Raw genomic sequence first — 26,340 nt, forward strand, 5'->3', positions numbered from 1 at the left:
ATTAATTATTTCTTTTTGCTCTGACTTTCTTCCCCTGAAGGTAAAATGTTGACATTTGGCTGCTTCTTGGGCCCGGTGCAGCATAGCTGGTATATCTGGCTGGACGGATTGTTTGTGGGTAATACTCTCAAAGCAGTGGGCAAGAAGGTTCTGGTGGACATGCTGGTCGGCGCACCATTTGTGGGAATAGTCTTTTTTATAGGTGAGAGGCATTTCAGAATTTATTTGGCACTAAGCAGCCTGTCGTAAAGTGGGTGAGGTAAGACGATGTGTGTGTGTGTGTCAGAGGTGAATGAAGTTCAAAGGTTGTCCATGATAAACAGTTTGGATCTAACTGAGGTTCTGTTTGTGAGTGTTGGCTATGTTTTATAAACGCTCGTCCAGCCCTTATCTGAAGTTGGCATTGAGGACACTTGGCGCTGATGCACATCTGACAGACAACTCTGTTTATTGCAGGTTTAGCTCTCATGGAGGGACACACTTTATCTGAAGGATGGAAGGAATTTACAGACAAGTTCTGGGAATTTTATACGGTGAGTAACATGTAGGGGTGTACATCACCAGTTTCATCACCATACAATACTATATAGATTATTTGGACAACAATACAATATTTGCAGATTTTTAAGGCAACCCCTGTCAGGTCTCATCATGTACATGCTTCTCACATCAGAAGTTCTTCTTTGTTCTTAACCAGAGATAAGAAATTTACTTTGGGGGGGAGGGGGCAGGTGGCCCCATGTACAAGGCTGTTGCTGCAGTGTGTCATCCCTTCTCTCTCTCCCCCCTTCACACTTGGCTGTTCTGTCCATTGAAGGTAAAATGCCCAAAAAATATCTTAAAAAAAAAAAAAGAATTTAACTTTGCAGTTTTTATATGCATTAGCTACTGTAACTTAAACCAGTGGTTCCCACATGGTCCAACCACGAGGTCCAGTTTTCTCCTTAGTCATCAGTTCAATTTAATATATTCAGTGTCATACTTGCTTTTGGCCATGTTGTCAAGCCTGTTTGTTGTCTCTGTGAAGTAGCTGTCCGTCAGTCACTCACTCTACATCAGGAAAAATTTCAAGATAAAAGCTCTATGCCGTAAAATCACTGTACTTCATAATAAAGTTTTTTTTATTTTTTACAAACTTGACACTTTAGCGAGTCACTTGCGGTCCATTCAGAATGGACCTGCAGCCCACTTTTGGGCTGCAACCCACCAGTTGGGAACCAGTGACTTAAACGGTCCTGTCTATGCTTGTGTCCTTTGGTGTTCATGTAAAACACAAGGAGAAAAAAAAGCTGAACGTGAGCATCGGTCCAGTCCGCTTCATTTTGTTGCTGTCACTTAAGCCTATATTCAACAAGCTAGCAGTGTGGCTCTATCAATGTCAGATTCAGTCCACCACTTTCAACCAGACTGTAATATCTCAAAAATTGTCTGATGGATTGCCACGAAATTTTGCATGGCTCTTTGAGGATGAATCCTACTGACTGAGTTTTCCTCAAGTAAAATATTCACCTTGTCTTAGAGCTCAGTTTATGAACTAATGTCATCCTCAGCAGCACCATCTGTACATTGTGCCTGTGGATATTCTCATTCATCCAGGTCATAGTTATCTCAAGGCAATTGAATCGAACGCAACTGGACTTGGTTTTTCATCTGTACATTGTGTTTATTGCTAATTAGCAAATGTAAGCATGCTAACACACAAATCTAAGATAGTGAACATGGTAAACATTATAAACATCAGCATGTTAGCATGCCATCTCAAGCATTGAGCTTAAAGCACCACTGTGCTAAAGTACCACCTTACACAACTCCCTACAGTCTTTCTCTTTTTTACTACTGACCCTTTGAAATGTGATTGGTGTGGTTTATGTGTAACAATCATTTGTGATCAACCAGCCCTGGCTCCTAGAAATTAGGTTTGTATGTTACTAAACTGCTTTCTTAATTACTTTGTTATGGCATGTAACTGCTGCCTGGATTACGTTCAGGGATGACGTTTCTTTCAGATAACAAAACACCACATTCATGTACTGTGTCGGCTTCAAAAGGAGGTGGTTGGGGAGTATGCGGGGCGTTCACAGTGCAGGACTTTGACACCAGAACTTTGCTGGTTCCCGTCCAGGTGTCCTGTCTGAGGTTAAGGCAACAAACATTCTTGGTTAAGGTTAGGGAAAGATCGTGATTTCAATTAAATGTTAATGAAAAAGGTAATAGAAAAAATAATACTGTCGTCAGTATGAGGGGACGGTCTATTGCAAGACTGCCAACTTTGGTGGAAAACAACTGAAATATGTTGTCAGTGAACTATTTCTGAATCATTCTCAACATTTTTGTGACTTGCCAGATGCCTCAATCAGCAACATTTTCTCATCATGTTAACAGAAAACCTAATTTGCTCATTATTACGTTTCCCTCAAAAATCCATTTGCTGTAAAAAAGATATTTTGGTTAAAAGCCAGCTGAAAGTGAGTTTAAACAATGTTTGCGTTTGGTAATCAGTCTGTTCTTGCTCACCTGTGTTGTTCTTGCCTGCAGGCGGAGTGCACTGTTTGGCCTGCCGCTCAGATGTTCAACTTCTACTTCCTCTCACTCCAATACCGTGTGGTGTTCATCAACTTTATTTGCCTAGGGTGGGACATCTACCTGTCCTACCTGAAGCACAGAGTAAGTCAGCCACACAGGAGATTTAATGGGATTCTGCTTTTTGGATTGTTTTTATTTTTACTTCTTTTATTAAGAGAATGTGATTTATTTTTTACTGACTACATTGAACACCATTTATTTTCATGTTTTTGCCTTAATGAAGGCTAAATTAAAAAACAAAACAAACAAAAAAAAAAACGTTGCCACTAATACGAATTTGAGAGATATAGTGTAACTCTTCTCCACTATTTCTCTGTTCATGCTGTTGATTGTGTCTGTCAGAGTTTTCTACTTGCAGTGATATTAATTAGTAATGTGTGTATTGGTTTCTGTTGTGTTGACAGGTTGACAGCCCCCCCACTGAGCTGGTATCAGACAGCAGTGCTGTAGATGTGCAGCAAAAAACGCTCCCACCACCCAAACCTCTGAAGGAAAAAGCTTAGAGATGGAGTTCTTGCTCAACTGTAAAGTCCCTCATCGAGGCTAAAGAACATTTTGCTTTTTTATCTGTTAACAAACGTCTTTTTGCCTCTGCATAATTTTGCAAAACTGTTATAACTGATGGTGTTTTTCCTCCGACAAACCGTTCCATTCGAGTTTCTGTCTCAACTCTGAGGAGTTGTGGATATTTAAGTGGAAGTGCTGGAACACTTTTCCCATCATGTCTGTAGAGTTTTAATGTGTCTCTGTCCAATTTTTTCTGTGTATTTATATCTGAATGATGTTCACACTCAGGGATGAAAAGCTGTCTCACTGCCTGTCATGTTAATGATGGTGTTGGTTTTCTTTTTATCACATTCTGAGTGAGTGTAACTGCTGCATTAACAAGACCTTCAGCAAGGCACTTCAATGTAAGTCCCAGTAGATGAGTGTTTGTAGAGTAAAGCTTGCATCGTTGTTGGCTTTGAGGTTTTCAAAGAACTGTGAATGTTGATGAATTACATTTGTTTTATTGTTTTTTAGTTTGTTTGTTTTTTGAATGACATGAAAATCTGTTAAGTATGTTATGACTTTCATTTAATACCTTGTATCCTAATTATGCATTTTGTTTGATCAAAAACATGCAGTTGTCATCAGTTTTCCCCACAGTAATAAAGTTTGGACAAGCAGATAATAAATACAGTATTGTGTACTCCTTGGCATTACAAAAATCCCATTTCAATTAGGACCACTTTAGTCAAAGAAAACTTTATTTTCATTTGCAGTATTATATTTGGCGGTATGGCTCTGTTCATGCACCTTTGTGGAAAGCCTTAAGGCAGAGAGGCAAACCCCCCTGCCCTTCCATGCGCCTACATGGAAAGCCAGAGGCAGTGACAAACATTAATGACATTGATAAGTCAGACAACATGAAAAGGAGGAGCTGGGGTGGAGGCAGGTTGCAAAGCAGCTTGCAGAGGAAGCAGCAACAGTAGGAAGGCCAGAGCAGAAGAGGGCGCCGTGAATGACATTGTTGCATAGAAAGGAATCATGTGATCTATCAGTTGACTCCCTTCCATCAATCAGCTGCTCCATCAGTTTATTGGGCTGTTTGAGATCAGCTGATGTAGCTGGGATGTGAGCTGAGCTTGACATCGTGTCCTGCCTGGGAGGGCAGGGAGGTTTGCTCTCTCTGCCTCAGGCTTTCCTGATTTGTACGTGAAAGGGCAATCAGGTGTGTTTTCTCTGCCTTATGCTTTCCAGTTTTCTTTGACAAAAGGTGTTCCTGACTGAACTAAGCTTTTTCCAAGTCAAAGCACTGGGAGTGGTCGCACATTAAAAGTGTAGCGCTGGGTGTGACACCTTTTCTCATACGCTCTCGCCTCATTGAGAACCATTAAAAAAGAAGCTGATGCTAAGAAAAAAACAGTATGTGGACATAGGCCAAAGTTTTCATGACCCTGGATAACTTAGATCATTCAAATGAATGGCTCTCATTTGACACAACTTTTTTCTGTATTTTTCAAACCTTGACTGCTCATTCAAATATTTATGTAGAAACTTCATTAGAACTCTGAAACAGTCACAAGACATGGGACTTTCTTTCTTCTATTGAATGTTTTGATATCGTTTATACTTTGCCAATAGCAGATATGCACAATCACAGTTTAAGTCTTAAGTGATTTTCAGACCTATTTTTAATCTAATGTGTGTGAGAAAGTCAGAGTACGTGACATCACACTCACTGTATGTTGTGTTCTCACCAGGCGGGAATAAAACGATTCAACGAGTGAATTACGTGATGGTCGTGACATAAATGACACGAAATACGCGAATTAAGCAGCGCGAATTAAGCAGCGCAAATTAAGCAAGTAGCATGATTTCGTATCATACGCTTATTCGCAAGAATTTAAAAATCTGAACTTCAGGGACCAATTTGCACTGTGATAGCCAATCAGCATTAAGATCCATCACAACCTCCAGCAGTGTTCATTTTGACAAGAATTTTTAATTTCATTTTAGTCTTAGTCACTCACCAAAGACTGGATTTAGTTAAAGTCACATTTTAGTCTTTTAGTTTTGTTTTGTTTTAGTTAAAGGGCCAGTGTGTAATATTTGGCATGGTTTATTGTCAGTCTGAATCTGAATCTGAATATTCTACCCATTAATATGTTTATACAAGTGTATAATCACTATAAAATAAAATTCGTTTGGTTTTCGTAGCCTTATAGTTATGCTTTTATATATATACAGTACAGGCCAAAAGTTTGGACACACCTTCTCATTCAATGCGTTTTCTTTATTTTCATGACTATTTACATTGTAGATTCTCACTGAAGGCATCAAAACTATGAATGAACACATGTGGAGTTATGTGAAATAACTGAAAACATGTTTTATATTCTAGTTTCTTCAAAATAGCCACCCTTTGCTCTGATTACTGCTTTGCACACTCTTGGCATTCTCTCCATGAGCTTCAAGAGGTAGTCACCTGAAATGGTTTCCACTTCACAGGTGTGCCTTATCAGGGTTAATTAGTGGAATTTCTTGCTTTATCAATGGGGTTGGGACCATCAGTTGTGTTGTGCAGAAGTCAGGTTAATACACAGCCGACAGCCCTATTGGACAACTGTTAAAATTCATATTATGGCAAGAACCAATCAGCTAACTAAAGAAAAACGAGTGGCCATCATTACTTTAAGAAATGAAGGTCAGTCAGTCCGGAAAATTGCAAAAACTTTAAATGTGTCCCCAAGTGCAGTCGCAAAAACCATCAAGCGCTACAACGAAACTGGCACACATGAGGACCGACCCAGGAAAGGAAGACCAAGAGTCACCTCTGCTTCTGAGGATAAGTTCATCCGAGTCACCAGCCTCAGAAATGGCAAGTTAACAGCAGCTCAGATCAGAGACCAGATGAATGCCACACAGAGTTCTAGCAGCAGACCCATCTCTAGAACAACTGGTCAAATAGCTGCTAGGAAACCACTGCTAAGGAGAGGCAACAAGCAGAAGAGATTTGTTTGGGCCAAGAAACACAAGGAATGGACATTAGACCAGTGGAAATCTGTGCTTTGGTCTGATGAGTCCAAATTTGAGATCTTTGGTTCCAACCGCCGTGTCTTTGTGAGACGCGGAAAAGGTGAACGGATGGATTCCACATGCCTGGTTCCCACTGTGAAGCATGGAGGAGGAGGTGTGATGGTGTGGGGGTGTTTTGCTGGTGACACTGTTGGGGATTTATTCAAAATTGAAGGCACACTGAACCAGCATGGCTACCACAGCATCCTGCAGCGACATGCCATCCCATCCGGTTTGCGTTTAGTTGGACCATCATTTATTTTCAACAGGACAATGACCCCAAACACACCTCCAGGCTGTGTAAGGGCTATTTGACCAAGAAGGAGAGTGATGGAGTGCTGCGGCAGATGACCTGGCCTCCACAGTCACGGACCTGAACCTCGAGATGGTTTGGGGTGAGCTGGACCGCAGAGTGAAGGCAAAGGGGCCAACAAGTGCTAAACACCTCTGGGAACTCCTTCAAGACTGTTGGAAAACCATTTCAGGTGACTACCTCTTGAAGCTCATGGAGAGAATGCCAAGAGTGTGCAAAGCAGTAATCAGATTTCTATTTTGAAGAAACTAGAATATAAAACATGTTTTCAGTTATTTCACCTTTTTTTGTTAAGTACATAACTCCACATGTGTTCATTCATAGTTTTGATGCCTTCAGTGAGAATCTACAATGTAAATAGTCATGAAAATAAAGAAAACGCATTGAATGAGAAGGTGTGTCCAAACTTTTGGCCTGTACTGTATATATATAGCAAGGGCCTTGCTTTAGAGAGGTCGCCATCTTGCGCCGCCATGTATGTACGGCAGACCGAGCGGACAATCCAGCCAGCCAGAGAACGCGTTTCGCGTGTATAAATGAACCAACGAAGACAGCGGAAGGAAGGAATAAGGAGGAGGAAACAGCAGAGAGTGTTAGTAGTTCGTCAGTAGAGAGTAGTGAAAAGTTTAGTTATAAAGTTTGCGAATGGACCACACTTACCACACAACAGGAGAGAATGAACCCGAACCGTCGTCTGCGAGGAAAAGAAGATGCAACTTCACTCCTTGTGATGCACTCTCTGCGGCGCTTTTCCCCCTGATGATATATCTCCCCAATGATGGTAGCAGTAGCACCGAATCCCATTCTGTGCATTCAGCCTCTCTTCTCGCCCGTTCAGCATCAAACACATGGAGTTCCTCATCTGTGTGCTCCGGCTCAAACAGGTATGGCTCTGGGTCTGTGTCCGCTACAAGAAACTCTTCAAAATCGCGTTCAAAGTTGTCCATTGCAGCTACTATAGTCCGGAGATATCGCTAGGCTAAATAAACAGCTGAGCTCTGTTTACCGGCCATGCTGTCAGTCAGTGTGTGGGCTGGAGATTGGTGGAGCAGAGAGGGGAGGGGGGGTCCCCACTTGGTATGGTAAACCAGTGTGTGTGTAAAGTTATGAAGTGTGTCTGTTACGCGAAAAGAGTCAGAGTTTGGGACGGAGTCTTTTACCCCCTGGAGTGTTACTGGAGTTTCTGGAGTACTGAAATAAACAGGCCTTTTTCCCGAATGCTCCTCTGGTCTCCTGCTCGTGAGGGATTCATTACAATATCGTAACATGGCTTAGATTTCTAAATAAACATACAACTCGTCCCTAGATAGACCTACTCCTGAAAAACTCGTGCGCGAGGCTTTTTGTCCCTACGAGGCTGCCGTCATTTACCCGACGGGAGGGGTGAGCGAGTGAGCCCTGCAATCTAGAATTTGGCCACTGATGTCACTGTTTTCAACCCATTTTACACACTGGCCCTTTAAAATGTAGTCAGTGGAAATCAGTTTTAGTTTTAGTCTCATTTTGGTCTTTTGACATAATTTGACAGTTTTGTTATACTGTAATAGATTTTGCAAAAGGATGTTTGTCATGGTAGTAAAAACTCCATTGTAAGCATACCTTTAACTGTGTGTTTAGTCATTTAAACTAAGAATGTACCATATTACTCTTGTATAATAAAAATGAATGTCTAAGGCTTGTTAGAAAAAGTGCAATACATAATCATGTCCTTCACAGGTTCTTGTTTATTTTCTGTAGGCCTATATTTGTACAAACAAACAAATGACTTAAAACCTGCAAGAATAAAGCTTCAGTCCTCTTAAGACATCAAAAGAAGATCATAACAGCTTAACTGCTATGCCCATTTTAATTTACTATTTTCTTACAAGGGCATCAAAACACATTTAATCATATGCCCATTTTAATTCAGTGTTTGTTAAAGGACCGCCAGGATTACAGCGCCCCTCCAAGGGCCGCAACGGTCATATGTAACTTCATTGTTTATGCTGCCCGTGTGCTCAGAAGCACACAAAAAAATGCATTTTTGAGTAATTTCCAAAACGTTATGATAAAATAAAAAAAATATTACAGACTGACAACTACTGTCCAATGTCTCATGTTAATTAATTAACACTATTTATCGGCTTTTTATAATGCCTTTTTTTTTTCTCTCGCTGCAGCGCTGTCTCCAGTTGAAAGTTGTGATTTGCTGAATACATTCTACAATAATAAATTAGATTAACTTATGGTCTATAATGTTGTTACACATTTTAATAAAAAACAACTTAAGAATAAAAGAAATAAACACCGAAATAATTAGTGGAAACTTTTTTTTTTATTGATACTCCTCCTCTCTGACATACTAACACACACACACACACACACACACACACACACATTAAACACGCGATTGAATGAATGAACATTGGAAGTGGTTCAGCCGCAGTCCCGCCGGCTGGCGCAGTCACTGTAGAGATTACATTCGTTTTTTATTATTAACAAAATGTTTTTTTATTGACCGTATGAATGGTTTCGTTTTCAAATAAATATTTGGAAACGAAAATGTATGCTTTGGTGTACTTTTACAGAGTTTTACAGGCACTGTTGTTCCCAGCTTCCCGCTGTGGAGCCAAGGCTTTTGTGGCAAAACTGGACGTGCACCGCCACCGCATGGAGGATGGGGGGAGGTCATCCAATCAGAAAGATAGACTGAGAGTTTGAATTTGAGTTTAGATAATTAATTGGTTAAAAAGGAAAACAATCAAGGCATTGAGGATGGTTGTAATCCAGATTGTCTGGCCGGCCGGCGTCAGCTTTTTCGTCACGTTTTTACTCGTCACTTCATAATGAACAGAGATTTCGTTTTAGTTTTTGTTGTCAGTACTTATTAAATTTACGTTCTCATCACAAATTAGTCATGGCATAAAGGGTCGTCAGCGAAAAGTTTTCGTTTAAGTTTTAGCTGACAAAATTAACACTTCCCTCCAGGGATGAGTGACGCTGAGGACATACCAGTAGCAGTTCATGCATCGAGCCAGAGATTTTATGTGCGCATGACACGAGTTATTCGCGCATATGCAGCGAGTCAACACAAAATGTTCTTGCATTCAAACTTGTGCAAAACTTGAGTAACGCAAAGCGAAAATTCACATTGTGCTTGGTGTGAAAACAACATTAGAGTGGAGAGCAGCTTCAAACTCAGCAAGGTGTCTTCTCTCAAGGTATCAATATGTAGGTGATCGGAGTTACAGTCTTTGAGGTAAAAGCAGGAGTTTGAGAGGTGTGTCTCAAATTAAACTTTCTGAGCCAGGAGTGACTCTGCAGTTACCATCACTATGGCAACCTTTAATTGCAGGCTGGAAAGCAAAGCTGATTGACTGCATACATTATAAGTTTAATTCAACCTTTATTTCTACTCATACTGAAAATATTCCTCTTTTGACATTTAGAAGTATGATGGGTGTAAGTAACAAATATTAACTAATGAATATTGAGATGATGAAAATGCATGGGAATTGAAAAACAGAGGGGTAAAATGTCAACCCAATCACTAGACAAAATGTTGGTGCTTTTACAAACCACGGATACGTTACATTTCTACATTATTATGTAGCGGATATGTTGAAACTTTACCTTTCTTTATAATTCAACAACACTGTGGTTACTGTGGTACTAGTGGTTTAGGCACAAAAACCATTTGATCATGGTAGGAAAATCTGAACACCCGCTTTTCTTATCCTGGCTGGAAACACAACAGTGTCTCAGTATAAAGCAGTCACTTTTCATGGCACTTTCCTAGCAGGAAACACAGTGTAAAAAAACAAAAGCATTTCGTGGCACTATCCCCAGTGAAAAATCAGCATTTGATCTCTGAAAAACATCATGTTTGGTGCCTAAAAAGCAGCTTGTAAAACAGCAATGGGTTGCTAAAACATAACCAATTTTGTTGTTGGTCTCCAATAGCAGTCTAAAGTGGTTTGCATTTTGGCTGGTGTCTTGTGTAGGTGTCCCTCAGTCCACCATCCACTATCCCCTACACCTCCAGATGACAAAGTCAGCTCATATACATGTAATCTGAACCATGTCACTTTAGAAACGTTGATATGATATGATATGTATGAAATGAACCAATATAACATATTCAGGGATTGAAGGAACATTCAATGCTGTTTCTTCTGGGCTGAAAAGGATGTAAAATGAAAAACAGAGTGATAAGTTAGTTTGATTAAACAGATGGTATGATGAAAACAGAGCCATGTTTCGTCATTTTCTACATCTTACATTCATCCCCAGCCAACCTTTGTATGTGGGGCCCACATGAGTAATATATGGGCTGAAAAATGGGCCCTATATTGGGTCATGGGTCATTCTGGGGCTACCTGAGTACAAAGTAGGTATGGGTCCAAAATGGGCATCCTGTCTGGGGCCCACTTGGGTTAACCCACCTATGTGGGAAAATGTCATGGGGCCGGTATGGAACCTGTGGACAGTCCCATATAGGGCCCATTTTTCAGCCCATTTACTACCCACAAGGGGCCCGCATACAAATGTTGGCTGGGCCAATTGTCATTCACAAAAAAAAATGCATCACTGAAGGAAAGTGGCCTCAGGAGTGGAAGTAACAAAAAAATATTTTAAAAAAAGGAAGAGAATTAAATGCTTACGAACTAATAACAGAAGTGATGAAATACGGTACATGTGAATTGATAAACAGAGTGATAACTTGTCAGTTGTCTGCTATTGAAACAGTGTTGCTCTGATAATCAACTTGGCTGCTTTAACGTCTACCATTCATTATTCACAACATCCAACTGATTTACATCATTTACAGCAAGCAACTTTTGTTACTTCCACCCAGAATGTCAATCAAAATAAAAAACGCCCACTGAATGACTGTCGCTTTAAACCGAGAGCAAACACACAGCATTGTTTAAACATTGACCAACCAGCCTGAAGGATTTCATATGTACCAACCCATCGTTTAGAGCACTCCTCCTCAGGCACTCAGCACATCCTGCTGTCAAGGATGTAGACTGTGTGTGTATTTGAATACTGTTGATATGACCGCCAGCCTTTTCCTCTCTCAACATGCCTGCAGCGATGCACCTCACTGTGCTATTGTGCCTGTTTGCAGTCACAGTCTGTAAAGGTAAGCCAACATTTCACACTTCTACCTACTGAACTGACGTGTTTCATTTGTTTGAGAGTTTGAATTGAACATCATGTTGAAATATTATGAAGATGCAAAGTTATGCAAACTGGAAACTTCCTGTAGTGGGAGGCAGCTTTATTAGAGATAGGTTTCTCCTCAGTATGAAAAGAACACTGTATTTAGTACCATTTTAATGTCTACAACAGCAGCAATATCTGAGGCCAGGGTTGCATTAGAAGTTGGACAACAATCAGCCTTGAAGAAAGAAACCTTTATACTGAAGCAACATATTATTGTGTGTTGTTGTAAATTACAAGTCAACGTTGGTCCTTCTCCATTTTGCACAATAGTGATTATTAAAGTGAAGTATGAAGTGCTACTAGTAAATCATGAGTGGAAGTTAAAGTAGCCTAAATAGGAAGGTCACGTAAGGGTGGAAAATGAAGCAAATATTTAATCAGTGAAAGTGATCCTGATAACTTTATGTGGCGTCTGCTACTTAGGCAAACACATTAATGCACATAGGCATGCAATGCCAGCTGACTGCCACCTGTTTGTCTGCATCATCAGCACGCATCATTACCTGACAAAACAGACGTTTCTGCTTTGGTTAACACGTCACAGACTCTACAGCCTTATCTGAACCTCAAACTGAACTGCCATTTTGTGACAGGACAAACAGCTTCATTAATTGACCACCTCACCTCAAGATGCATCTAGAAGAAGAAGAAGATATACTTTATCAAATCCATTTTCACTGTTGACATTTACACACAAGCCTGAAATACACACACATGCACAAATGGGAACCTCTCCAGATACCAGTCCACACTCCAAGCTTGGTCAGTATACTTGAGCCGGCGACCCTCCAGTTCCCAAGTCAAATCTCTGTAGACTGAGCTACTGCGGCCCCCAAAGAGGCCGTTAAGAAACTTTTGATAATGTTATTAACAGATGGAGCAGATAAGTAAAACTATGTATGTGTACTACTACTATATAGAGTAAAGCATTAGATTATTATTACCTATCTATCAATGTTTAAGCAAAAGTTTATTGAAGTTAATTGTGTGAAGGTAATTTTTTAACTATGTTATCTTCATTATGGATTGTTCTGCTTATTTTCCTGGTCAATTCATTTGTTGTTAGTTTATGAAACATAACGAAGTAGCAGGGGTGCACAACATTATCGGCACATCATCAGTATTTTTCAATGAATGAATAATACATACATTAAAAAGCCATGTATGTCATGTCTCCATCTGCTGGTGGGCCATCATGACAAGATTACGTATGCATAATATGATGTTTATTCCACTACAGGAGAGACTTGCTGATGGCTAAAATTAGGGAGGGAAAAACTGGATATAAAGATAATGGTATCTGTTGACAGTCAAATGAGTTTTTACATATCAGCATATCGGCTATTGGCAAAAAATCCAATATTGTGCAGCCTTAAAAAAGTGAGTAACGTCCATACCAATTAGTGACACAGTTGGTGGTTTGTGATCCCTGGAGCACTCTGTTTGCAGCAGAATAAGGAACTGACCATTTAAACCACGTCTCCCCTCCATAATTCTGTCAAACATACGCTCACTCCAGAATAAAAAGGACTTGCTACACACCCGTTGCCGACTGGGAAGGGCTTTCTGAGACATCTATATCATTGCCCTGACCAAAACCTGGCTTGATGAGTCAGTCTCTGATGTGGAAGTCAGCCTGGACATCTTCACAATCATCAGGTCTGACAGAACGAGCCAGTCAGGGAAGATGCAGGGTGGTGGGGTCTGCTTTTACATCAATAACAGGAGGTGTAGCAACATCAAGATGTGTATGCCCATCCTGGAGATGCTGACCCTGTTCTTGCGTCCTTACTATCTCCATTGGGAATGCCCAACTGTTGTGGTCAGCTGTGTTTACATTGCCCACAGCACAAACATCAAGGCAGCAGGGGAGTTGGTCAGTATGTGGACATTCCCATCAGTAGGGATAACATCTTGGACATATGCTATGGCAATGCTTTGAAGCCAATTTACATAGTGGCGTATTGCAACCCCTGCAAATTGTCGCGTTTCAGTATCAAGATCTGATGTATTCGGTCCACTAACATTTAGAAAGTTATTCAAGACACAAGATTAAATCATTTTATTCCCATTCAAGTTAGCAGAGTGCTAAACCAGAAGTCATCTGTTTGACCAGGACAATTTAGCCACTCAGCTGCGCTCGGCCATGCTCAGCAGCTGTTCAGTGGTCAGTGGTCGGAGTACACCATCATTCAACTCCATGGCTCCCTGGCATGGCACTCTCTCTGACTGGGGTATTGTTGATGGAGATCTGAACATTAGGGTTTCTGTCATCAGGGATTACATCAACGTTTACATATACAGCACCATTCCAGTTAAGACAATGAAGAAATATCTCAACTCCAAACCTTGGATCACTCCCCAAATAAAACAGAGCTGAAGGAAAAGCTCATAGCCTTGAGGCAAAAAGACAGGCCTAAACTCCAAAGGGCAAATCAAAGAGTAAAAATGAAGGTATTTAAGACAAAACTGAAATTCAAGGATAAATTGGATTTTGCTGATTTTGAATTCAGCAACATCAACACCAAGCAGGCATTATAGAAAGTGAAAACCCTAACTTGACATGAACCCAAACCCAAACTGAATGCACGAACCGACCCAGAACTGAATACACTCGACGCCCACTTTGATACCCACTCTCTACTGTATGTGAAGAGTGGCTGAGAGCTCTCCTCCTACCAGATCCTGAGGAACAGTGTCCTTTATGGAGTAGGGGATACGGTGCCAGCTTAGCTAACGGCGTCAGCAACTTTGCTGGGACAGGGCCATGGAGCCTTTACCAATTCTCCACTCACTCTTTTGCAAATCTTACCAGACTGCCACACCTGCTACCCTCTGGAAAACTGCTACCATAATCTGTGAACCCAAGAAATCTCCCCCTACAAAATTCAACCCGTGCCACCCTAGTTGCTGCCGGCTGCACTGTCACAACACAGGTGCACTCTTCACCCAGTGGTGTGAGACATAAGAAATAATATTTGCTCCCCCCTCACCTCAGCATCCCATTCTGATCAAAAACCAAACAGTTGAAATAGTTGACAGTTCCAGATACCTCAGAGTGACACTGGACAATAGACTTAGCTTCAACTGGCACACCAATGACATCATAAAAGGGAGCCACCAAGATTATTAGCCATCTGCAAACTTTAAGGACTCTAAATTGCCCCCTGTCTCCTCCTATTGCTGTACCAGAGAGTTATTCAGCCCAGCCTACTGTATAGCTCCACCTGCTTCTTTCACACGTTATCAGTTACTAATAGGGCCGAACTCACACGCATAAACAACACCGCTGCAGAATAATTGGTTTCTCCACACCCAGCCTCACAGAGTTAAAAATTAGCCATTGCACGCATTGCTATCTCAGTAGAACAGGACATCAAACACCCAGTCATTCACTTCCTTACCCCACTGCCCTCCGGGCACAGGTACAAAGCACTTAGGTGAAGAGGGGCTAGCTTTGGGAAGAGCCTGATCCCTGCAGCCATAGCTGCCTTCACTATTAGGCCTTGCTGAACAGGCCTGAGTGAGCACTCCTGTCTGTGTTGCTACTGTGATGTTGTCCATGTTGTTACTGTTTGCTGTTATCAGATAGTGTGCATTGCTGGGGAAAAAGTAGCAGAAATGGAAAAACTTATAGCATCCATGTTAGTGCATGTTTGTATCCCACTGGCTAGCTCATAGCCGCTGCTTTGCACTGGACTCGTATGGTGGTCACACTGATATCAGGACATTGTGGAAGTGTAGTGCCCACTCTCTGGTTCCCCCCCGGCTAACACCATTAGCTCCTTCATGTTGAGGATCGTATCAAGACAACTCATAGAGCCTTAGAACATAGAACCTTTAAGGAAATTACAAGTACCTCAAAATTCAAGACTTTTCTAACCATCTGGATGTTAAAATATTCCGTCCACTGCATTATAAAAGAAATCTCAAGTTGCAACTGTTTCCTATCCAAAGAAATGGTAGCTGCAATTGTCACATCTCCTTGCTCAGTTTGTATGAAGTGAACCAAAATGTTAATTCTTACCAACATTTTATATTTTCATACAAAATAATTTGTCAATGTTTGGCTTGTGTTTTCCAAATAATTGAGAATATATATGATTTCTGGTGAGTGGGAGACACAGTTGCAACCTTAGAAAGTGGTTAAAATATTTTTTATTGTGACATGGACACAATATTTTTTCATGTTGATGGTTAGAGTCTTTGAGGATTCTGTTAATAGTCCAGCGCTAAGTGTTGCTAAATGACCCTCTGGCCAGTGATTACTGTATTTACTTGGATGGGGCCACAGGCATTGAAGGCTTCAACTGACACACCAACAATGCTGCTTGTTGCTTGTTTTGGTGCACCGAGCCTGGACTCCAGCTAAAGAGTGTTTCATTTACTCAACACTTAAATCAGAAAAGCAAACACACTTAATCCAACAGCTCAGCTTTGCTACTTAATCTACGTCTTCTCTCACCAAGCAAATAAAACAAACATTGAGATTGAAAATACTGTATTTAAACTAAACATTTTAATTCAACATAAAGGCAGACATTTTTATTTGATTTTTTCCCCCAAGATATTTTATTTAGTTTTAAATCTTAATAAAAAAAAAAACATGACACAGCAACAACAAAAAAACCTAAAAGACCTTAAAGCTTAATGCTTAAAGATCTACTGTTTCTGTGCAGATATGCAATAGTGCATAATAGAACGTGGCAACAGTGCCATCTTGCTATTGACCTCTTCAGTTTTTGTTGCATTGTCACCGTCTGCTGGAAACAACTAGCACTGTAATAATGAATAAGTGTGTCCTATGGCAAGGTGTTAAGGTGCTTAAAAAGAGAGCAGTTTGTCTCCCTGGTATTGATAACACAAATATTAGACCTGATTAAAAGTGCTGAATAGAGTGGGTAAAAGTGTCTGCTTCTCTTATGATAAGCAACAGTCATTAATAGCACAAGAAATACAAACAGAAACAGCCTTCTTTGTGTCATGTCCTGATTGGCTACTCACCCATTTACCTGTGAATCATTGTTTTATTGGTTTTACACTCACTTACTAATATTAGATGAAGGTGGGGTCAGAAGGAAGCTAGTGTTTAATTAGTGTGTATTGTTGAGCTGGGCACACATTAGTTAATAATATGAGGCATAAGACAATATGAAATAGACTAAGGTTTGTGGTTAATTTCATACAGTTTATCTTTATTTTAAGTAGTATTAAAATGGCTTAAATGCAAAAACAAATTCACTTGATCATTTAAGATATTTGGTAATAATTTATTACATTTGCTGACTCTTTCTCATTTGACAAAGCACATAAAAGAGGAAAACTTGGGCGAGTCTAGTGCTGTGTTTGTGCATGCAGTGTCATTAAATAATACTAAACGGAACTGGATATAGTCACCTCCTGTGTGACACGTAACTCCCAGTTACGCCTCTGTTTTTAGTCCAAAACATCAGCTTGGTTATCAGCCTTGAAAATGCCAACTAATGCTCCACTAGCCTTATCTTGATCAGGTGCAAATGCCATGCATCCTCACAGAGTTTTTCATGCTGTTTGCTTCTTTGCAGACACCACCACTTCCTCTGCAGTCAGACAGGTAACAGAGATTACCACAAGTGCTGCACACCACACCAGTTTGACAGTCACTACCAAAGATAAAGTCAGTCCGGCTGTGACTACACAAGATAAAGTCAGTACAACTTTGACTACGCAAGATAAAGTCAGTACAACTTTGACTACGCAAGATGAAGTCAGTACAACTTCGACTACGCAAGATGAAGTCAGTACAACTTCGACTACACAAGATAAAGTCAGTCTATCCAGTGTGACAACTACCAACAACACACAACAGCCTCTGATGACAACAACACACCAGAGTACCTCAGCAGCCACTTCAGAAAAAGTGTCAACATCACCACCACCCTTGACTTCCCCCCTCACACCCAATAGGACAGAGGAAACACATTCCACTGTCACTCCTCCTCAGACTCCAACGACCAACCAGACATCCAACGCGACAGTTTCCCACGGACCGACACTCCCACCAACGTCAGACTCACCGAACATCACGGCAACAACCTCTGTGAACACAACTAGCTCAGGTGAGACTATTGTTAGAGCTTAGGTTTCAGGGTGTATTCTGTTTCCTTCCTGAATGAGAGAACGACATTTAAATCAGTGGGGAAAATGTGACAAAATCAAAAACCTGCTACATTTTCCCTCACATTTGTGGTTATTTTTGCAGTGAAAGAGATCTGTAATACATTTTGCACTTTGAGAGCTCTTTATTGGCAAATTTAGAGTTGCAATTCTTTCCTCAGTTCACCTTTCTTTTTGACTGAAGCAGAAATATGTCTTATCCAGTTTGTTGAGAAGTTAAGAATGAACTTTTTGCAGTGCTGGACCTGTCACATTTGCCCCCCTAAGATTTTTTTAATAATAAAAAAGGCCACTTATGCCACCTATAGGAAGATCTATCACTGAACTATTGGTTTGTGTCACCCTCAGGTCTCTTACATGAGTGGGGAAAACATGACTTGGAAGCAAACCCCGGCCTTGTGGCCATCATTTGCATCTTTTGTATCGTCTTAGTACTTTTGCTGGTGATTGCCGCCATGAAATGTATCCAATCACCGAGGTCCAACTTCGAGAGGCTTGATGACATGCCGATGGTGAGTAGAAAAAAGAAAACTGATGTTTTAACTAATTCTGAAGTTTTCATTTGTGTGAAACTACTTTTCAACTAAGGCAGCCTGGTGGTAGCATTGTCGCCTCACAGCAAGAGGGTTCCTGATTCGAACCCAGGTTGTTCTCCCCGTGTCTCTCTGTATCAGCGTGGGTTTTCTCTGGGTACTCCAGCTTCCTCCCACAGTCCAAAGACATGCAGGTTAATTAGTGGCTCTAAAATGCCCTTAGGTGTGAATGTGAGCATGAATGGTTGTCTGTCTCCATGTGTCAGCCGTGTGATAATCTGGTGACCTGTCCAGGGTGTACCCTGCCTCTCGCCCCAATGTCAGCTGGGATAGGCTCCAGCCCCCCTGGGACCCCCAATGGGATGAGGGATTATAGAAAATGTTTGAATGAATGAATAGTTTCTAACTACTTACATTTAATCTTATCTTGAGAATACATTTGGATGAGCCTGAAAAAGGTTATGTTTTTATTTTTAGCCATGCTAGCATCGCATCCATCAGTCAGTTGGTCCAGACTGAAATATTTCAGAAATTACTGGATGGATTGGAAATTTTGTGGGCCTACATGCTTTAATAGTTTCCAGAGGATTAGCTATGATCTTGTTGCTGATCCTTTACCTTTTCATCTAACGCAATCATCAGGTCAAAACTGATGACATATGACACGCTTTGTGTTTAGTACATTAGTGTTAATGTAACCGAGCTAGTTTAAGATGATAAACATGGTAAACATTAGCATTTACCTGCTAAACATCAGTAGGCCTACAGAGACAGAGCACATTTAAGTCCTGATCTCCACTGACTTTGGATTGAGTGAAGGAGCCTCCTTGTCTTTTACGTCTGTTAGCAAGCAACAGAAAAATGTCTAAAAGCTGCTGTGTGATGGGATGCACTAGCAACAGGTTGAAGAACTCAGCTTTGAAGAGGATAAAAGTGGATACAGACATGAGGCATCAGCAGGGAGAATGGGAAAGCTGTAGGATTCTAATACTGTGTACCCCGTGGACAGCAAGCATTTTGCTAATTTGGCCAGACAGAGGTTGAAGCTAACTAAGCATTGCAAGGCCCAGTTATGATCTTTGTTAGCTTGTGATTCGGTCAAATAGCTGTAAATATAAATATATTTAATCTTGTATTTGATGCCATTTTCCTAAAAGTGATTGCCAAATTCTTGTAGACACAAAATTTTGACAGAGAACCAAGAATAATACACAATAAACATGGGCAGATAAGGAGACAATGGGCCCCTGGACACAGATATGCTTCCTCTTCTACACAGGAGCAAGGCACACAGACGTGTTGTGGTTTTACGTCTCTTTGTAGTTGTTTGCACCTTTTTGTGGGTTTGTGTCTCTTCCTGTCTTTTCCTGCTTGGTACATGTTAATTTGACATTTGTCATTTTGCAGAATCGGCCAGGGGTCCCCTGACACTTTGGGTCATTGCCCGGTTGGCTCATTCAGTAATCCATCCATGACACTAAACAATGATGATATGACATGGTGCCATGCCTCGTGTGTGCAAGTTGCCTGGTATTTTCACCAGCAGGGGGCAATACTTGTTGGCGATTAGCTGCATGTACACTATGATTACAAGGTGTGACTCTGGCAGCAGTGCAGTGTCTTCCGCCGCAGGGAAATGAACTGTCAGTCCTGTCAACTGTGTAGGAGCTGACATTTAAGATGTTTTCAGCCTCCCGGTGTCATCTTCTTCCTTTTCCTCTGAGCAGTGAGCACAGTGGTTTGCTGCTCTCTTTTTTCACACAAACAGGAAACCTGACTGGATTATCAGTGTGTGAAAAAGTCTCAGAAACAGGAGAGTGTGTGTGGTGAGCATGTAATGACTAAGCACTTAGTTCAGAAATCAAACCTTATTGTCAGAACTGCATCAGTGCCTCAGATGTCACCTCAGATGATGGGAGCAGCCATCAGGTCTTCACTGTGTTACTAACAGAAACAAAAGCAAAAACACACATAGATTAAAACGACTGTCACCAGCTATATCTCTAAATCTTTATTGCCACAGGAGTGTAGCTGCTGTAAATAGCATTCAGGACATTGTGTGCTGCGTTCAACATACACAGCAGCAAACATCATATGGGTCCAAACATAAAACAGCTGATTTTGCAAACTGGGCAGGAGAAGATGAGCAGATAACTTTCATGGTTAATAAGTGTCTTTAAGGTCTGTTTTCAGGGTTCAAAGTGACATTGTGTTATGTTGTTCACCTATTTACACTAAAATTAGTGTCCTTCATCCAGAGATCCATTCTTTATTTTAATCTCCTCCTCCATCCTCTCAAATTTAGCTTAAAATTTGTGCAACAGCACTTCAGAAAAGTTATAAAACAGAACCTTCTGCAGCCCTGTAGTATCGACACTGAAGAATAAGCAATGGAAAAATGTGCTTCTTTGCATTTTTTATTTCTTTTTGGGCAATGATACCCAACCCAATCATGTACCCATCACACATTAACTCAAACACTTGATGTAACATTATGAAATCGTGTCATATCTTGTTGTCTTGTTGTAGTTTTATTGTTGTTTATTGTTTTGTTGTCGTGGTGGTGTCTTAGTGTTGTAGTGTTTTTATGTAATAGTGTCTTTTAGCAGGGAAATTATTCTCTGTTTCCTGCCCAGGGACTACAGATGAAAATGAGCTTATAGCTAACTCTGGTGCAGATAAGTAGCTGTACACATATATATATTATATACATATTATATTAAATTATATTAAATTAAATTTTATATATATATATATATATATATATATATATATATATATATATATATATATATATATATATACATACATATATGTATATATATATATATATATATATATACATATTTAATTTAATTTAACTTAATTTAATTTATTTATTTATTATCAGACCCCATAGTTTTTTAAATATAGGCTTCCACCAAATGGTTTAGATGTCACTTCATGGTATTTATATAACAGTACATGATTTGTAATTTAGATTTTTTTTGGTCTGTTACAATAATAGTAATATGTTAGTATACCAATGTGTCAATTTGTTACCATTGAATTAGTTATATTACCAGTATTAGTATTATTTCCACATATTTATTCACCAGTAGAGGCACTTTGAAAGCATCTCAGAATTGCTGAAAATTCCAATATAATTCTTTTTGTCAAATATATAATGGAAGAACATTAGCTATATGATATATATATGATCTTTTTTATTTTATAGAAAATACATCAATTGTCTTAGCATCACTGCCTTTATTTATTTGAAATACATATTATTAATATGAAATTATTTCAGCATATATACAATGGATACCATTAAATGTATCATTTAACAACAGTGAACAATCAGAAATGTATTTATTTTCTATTTCTATTATTTATTTTGTAGCAAATACTCAGTTTTAGTTACATTAGCTTAGCTTCACTACCTTTACCACAAAAGAATAAATGAACTGTTTGGTAGAACTTGTTTGTAAAAGATTATTTAACCCTTATTAGAGTTTTACCTTTTGTATAAAGTTACATGAATTTGTTCAGCAAGATCTCTGAAACTATAACATGCTGAATAAACATGCCTACCTTTGAAAATCCCACCACACACAGCCCACATGTCTCAAGAGACACTTTTTGTTTCCAACCTCTTGCAGGAGGTGGACTGAAAAGGCATCCTGTTAAAAGACATAGCAACATCTAGGGAATTTTTTTTAGCATAACTTACCTAAACCGAATGGTAGAGATAGCTCAAATAGGTTGAGTTAAGTTCAACAAATTTTTCATTAAGATATAGTGACTCAAAATGTGCTCTACCAAATAGGTGAACACAATGTTAGACGGGTAAAGGTCAAGACAAAAGCAGGTTTGAAACACCAGATGTTCTAAACAGGCGTTTTAACACCACGCTGGTTGCAGGTTAAGATGAAAATGTTTTGCTCATTCTAACCGTTTTGCTGTTTCCTTTCATCTCTCCAGGGCAAAGTGAACGAGGAATCTCCATTCGCACACTACTCAAAATAACAGAGAAGACTTCATCAGACGTTGACGTCCAGGAGGAGCTCGGTCTACTGTACGACTCTGATGATTCTGGATAGAGAGAGAGAAAAAAAAAAAACAGAAATGTTGTCCACCCAAGAAAGAGACAAGTTTGATGTTTTCCTCTCAGGCTCTTATTTCTCTACAAAGCACTTTTGTCAATGACTGGAGAATTTCTGCCTCACCTTTGACCCTTGACCTGCACGTTTGGCTGCTTATAATTCTGCTGATTGAAGCTGGATCAACTGTTGCACTTAGTCTTCCTCCATAGGTTCTTCTGAATAGAGAATCAGCATGAAAGGTACAAATATAAAATGAATGTTTCCTCAACTGGTGATGCACGTCCTGGTGAGCATTTGTAATTCAGAATTGCACTCTTGCATGTAACAAGTGACATTATAAGAATACAGCACATATAAAGTTTCCATGATGATGTGGGGATTTGTGTCGTCAACAGTGCATAGGAAGTTATATTTTCAGGGTTGAAAGTGTACATGAAATTAATATTATCTGCATGTACAATGCCTTTTTGGGCAGCTATTATATAGAAATACAACTCTAATTGGAATTGACGTGTATTATGTTATTTATTGCTCATTGGCTGAGATACAATTCAGCAGGAACAGTGAAGAAACAATTTGATAGAATTATTATGGCAAAGAAATATTAAGACTGCCAACACCAAGGAAAGATGAAGACACAAGAAGCAGGAAGGTAACATTTGAACACTAGCGAGAAAATGCAAACTAGTACGGGACTGTACTTCGTCATGCCGAACCTGCAAATTGAAATAGTTTCGCGTTGATGACTTATCAGTAAAACCAGTGGTTCCCAACTGGTCCAGATTTCTTAGTCATTAGTTCAAGGTCCACACAGTATAATACATTCAGGGTCATACTTGCGTTTGGCCATGTCGTTGAGTTAGTCTGTTGTCTTTGTAAAGTATCTGTCCACTAATCACTAACTCTACAACAGAAAATGGCACTGTGTGTTTTTTACAAACTCGCGAGTCACTTGCGGTCCACTCAGAATAGACCCGCGACCAACCAGTTGGAAGTCACTGAGTTAAACCGTAACTCTGGTCAATTTGAGTATTTTGGCTTATAACAAACAATGACACAAGTCTGTAGACACATGACAGACAGATGTCAGACAATATAATAACACTAAATAGAGTGCATTAAGGATGATGTGTTTTATAAGCCAGCAGGGAAGTTAATGTCGCCCTTGTTCAATTTTTCCATTAAATTTTGGATTTCTGCAGAAAATAAGCTCTGTGAAAAACAGAAGTTTATGACATTTACACGTTTTGTTAAGCAAGATAATCTTCACAAAGGAATACCAATTTTGCAGTCACCAGAAGTAAAAAGCTAACGTTAGCCTATAAACAAACTACACCATGGATGCATGACTTAAACACAACAAGACGTTAAAGTTGCATTCGGAGTGATGACGCACAGTACTCTCATTTAGCCACTTAACATCCACCTTTTCTATCATAAAGGCAAGTGCAGGCTTTAAAATTCACAAGTGGGGAAATTTTCTGACATATTTCACGACAAAAAACAAAGCATGAAAGTCTCTCAAGCTTGTGTTAACCACAGACCTTATTTCAGACATCTAACCAAAAACCCTTTCAATAATCCCTTCGACGTAAAGATGAAGGAACCAGGAGTGCTAAAACGCTAACTCATATCCGGGCTTTAGGTTTCATTCCTGGAGCACTGCATATTTTTCACTCTCACTCTATATATCTCTTCACATACAATGTTGACACATGTAATCCTTTACCAAATCTTATGTGTGGCAAAGCTGCTCTCTTTCATTCATTTTAATTCTGTTAACATCTCTCTCTAGTGATGGCTGGGACACACACAGCTCTCTTCCAAAGGAGAATAATATATTCAAATTACTTTCATACCTCCACAAAGTAATTTTGCTGCATGTTTACGCTCAGGGATCACAGTAAATGCTTTTAAAAATCAGGGTGATCATCATATAACCCAACAAGTGCGCATCACACACTGGCTGTTAGACAGATGTACATAACTGTGACATTTTGAATGAAATAAAAGGAATATTCCCAAAACACTTTGCTGTTTTTTTGCTTTTTCATATCACTGGATGATTCCTGACTCAGATTAACGTTATGCTCAAAAGAACCACTCAGCACCCTGCCTGTTGTCTTTATCCCCAACGTCAACGTGTCAAGTTTCTCCAGGTGGATGACTCAGACTTCAGATAAAGCATGCTGTCTGCAGGGTTCAGTGGTTCAATGGTAAGGGTTACCCAAAGAAGGTCAGAGCCGGTAAGATGACTGAGCCGTTTCGACCAAACTGAAAGTGTTTCTTCATAGTGTAATCTAGCTGTCTCAGTGTCTGTGAATCTAGCATCACTGCTGAGACATTTTTCCACTGAAAACACAAGTAGACTTCTGATGTACTAGTTCAACTTGTCTGATTAACAAACATCTGGGTAACATCTGTGACTGAAGGAATCCTTACGTCTGAGGGCATCCTGGACAAAATATCTGAAAACTGACACTAGCTTTCACATCCTTTTGATATTGATTTCTGTTTTTTATTTTCATTTTTGACCCACTCTTAACTGTAATGTGCTTAAAGTCACTGCTTGGCCTGTTTGTGTTAAATGAAAAAACATTTGTATTGTGTTGTAACCTACTGGCATAAACACAAAGCAAACTTTTGGCAGGAGTGCAAAATGGAAATGAGGGGTGTGTGTGTCCTCCTCAAGTTCTGGTTAACCCTGGTGACGTCTACGCTGAGTTTTATTACTCTCGCTCATATTCTGAGATAGGTTTGTGTGTAGCTGTAGTGGATGCTCAAACTGGGGTTTAAACCCACAATCTGCTGTTCCATAGATGATGTCACTATCCCTTGTGCCATCCAGGTATATCCACCAAAAACATTAAAACCTCTGGCAGGTGAAGTGAATAACAATCTTACAATAAAATGTTCTTTTTGGAAATCTTGGGTCCTTGCATTCATGTTGATGCTACATGATGCTTCACCCACCCAAACACCAATTCAGACCAAGTACACCACCCCCCCCTGCCCCTGCACTATGGCAATGGCACTCCCTGTGATGGCAATGCCCAATGTCGCCCCACAAAAACTGCTCAGAATGGCCCCAAGGTGTCAACCTGGACTCCAAATTCCCCAAATCCTGATCTGATCCATCACATGCCGGTACCCCAGAGGACACCCAAATTCACAGTTGGATCAGACTCGGCTCTAACCTGTCAAGGCATGGAAAAGGTGTCCTGTGGAGGCTGAAACCAGGGTGTTGGAGGATTCTTTGAGTCCTGTTGTGCATGGTTGTTCAGATTAGAATCTGGGGAATTTGGAGGCCAGGTTGATGCCTTGAGCTCTTTGTCACGTCCCTCAGGCCATTCCTGAGCAGTTTTTGTGATGTGGCGTGTATGCATTGTTGTGCTCGGGAAGCCACTACCATTGGTCCTGTTGCCATTGGGGGGGGGGGTGTTAAAAAGGTTTTTCAGCTGCTATTGTGGCCAGATTTTTCTTGAAAAGGTGCAGACTCCCTGATTAAATGAAGATTAATCAAGTAACTTAAAAAACATTACAAGACTGCATGCACATTATTTCATAGTAATAATGCCTGTAATATAGCCTACATTAATAGAACACACAGGGGGCACTCTGCATAATGAGGACTTATACTTTTGAGTAGATGTTGCTATTAATACTAATGAACTTAAGACAGACAGACGTTAGGGAGTCACTGTGCAGGCGTCAACCACAGACAAAAGGTCAAGAAAGATGAGTAATAGTGAAAAACATGCAAGGAGGCATGAGTAGGCTAAACTCACAGATAAAGACACACGTACACAGATTTAGGTGTGTGTGAGCTGTGTGAACAACCAGGTCAATGTACGGCAGTAAAAACAATAGAGAACCACCGTAGCAGACCTCGTGG

At 40.1% G+C, this 26,340-nt stretch overlaps 2 protein-coding genes across 2 annotated transcripts in view; both read left to right on the plus strand.

Moving 5' to 3' along the window:
• Nucleotides 1-3,101, plus strand: part of LOC125896304 (mpv17-like protein 2) — a 35,795-nt gene extending 32,694 nt beyond the window's left edge. Inside the window, exon 6 of the mRNA XM_049588756.1 lies at nucleotides 2,988-3,101. Within this exon, the coding sequence (XP_049444713.1) occupies nucleotides 2,988-3,086 (99 nt within the window). The 3' untranslated portion in view covers nucleotides 3,087-3,101. The remainder of the gene's footprint in view (nucleotides 1-2,987) is intronic.
• An 8,356-nt stretch (nucleotides 3,102-11,457) lies between these two features.
• Nucleotides 11,458-24,474, plus strand: LOC125896418 (uncharacterized). Its single transcript, XM_049588976.1, has 4 exons — nucleotides 11,458-11,585; nucleotides 17,233-17,766; nucleotides 18,173-18,336; nucleotides 22,324-24,474. The coding sequence occupies exons 1-4, from the start codon at nucleotides 11,525-11,527 to the stop codon at nucleotides 22,366-22,368; spliced, it is 804 nt and encodes a 267-aa protein (XP_049444933.1). The 5' UTR covers nucleotides 11,458-11,524; the 3' UTR covers nucleotides 22,369-24,474.
• Nucleotides 24,475-26,340: the final 1,866 nt, after the last annotated feature.

Source organism: Epinephelus fuscoguttatus, linkage group LG10, assembly GCF_011397635.1.
Source record: "Epinephelus fuscoguttatus linkage group LG10, E.fuscoguttatus.final_Chr_v1".
Lineage (NCBI taxonomy): Eukaryota > Metazoa > Chordata > Actinopteri > Perciformes > Serranidae > Epinephelus > Epinephelus fuscoguttatus.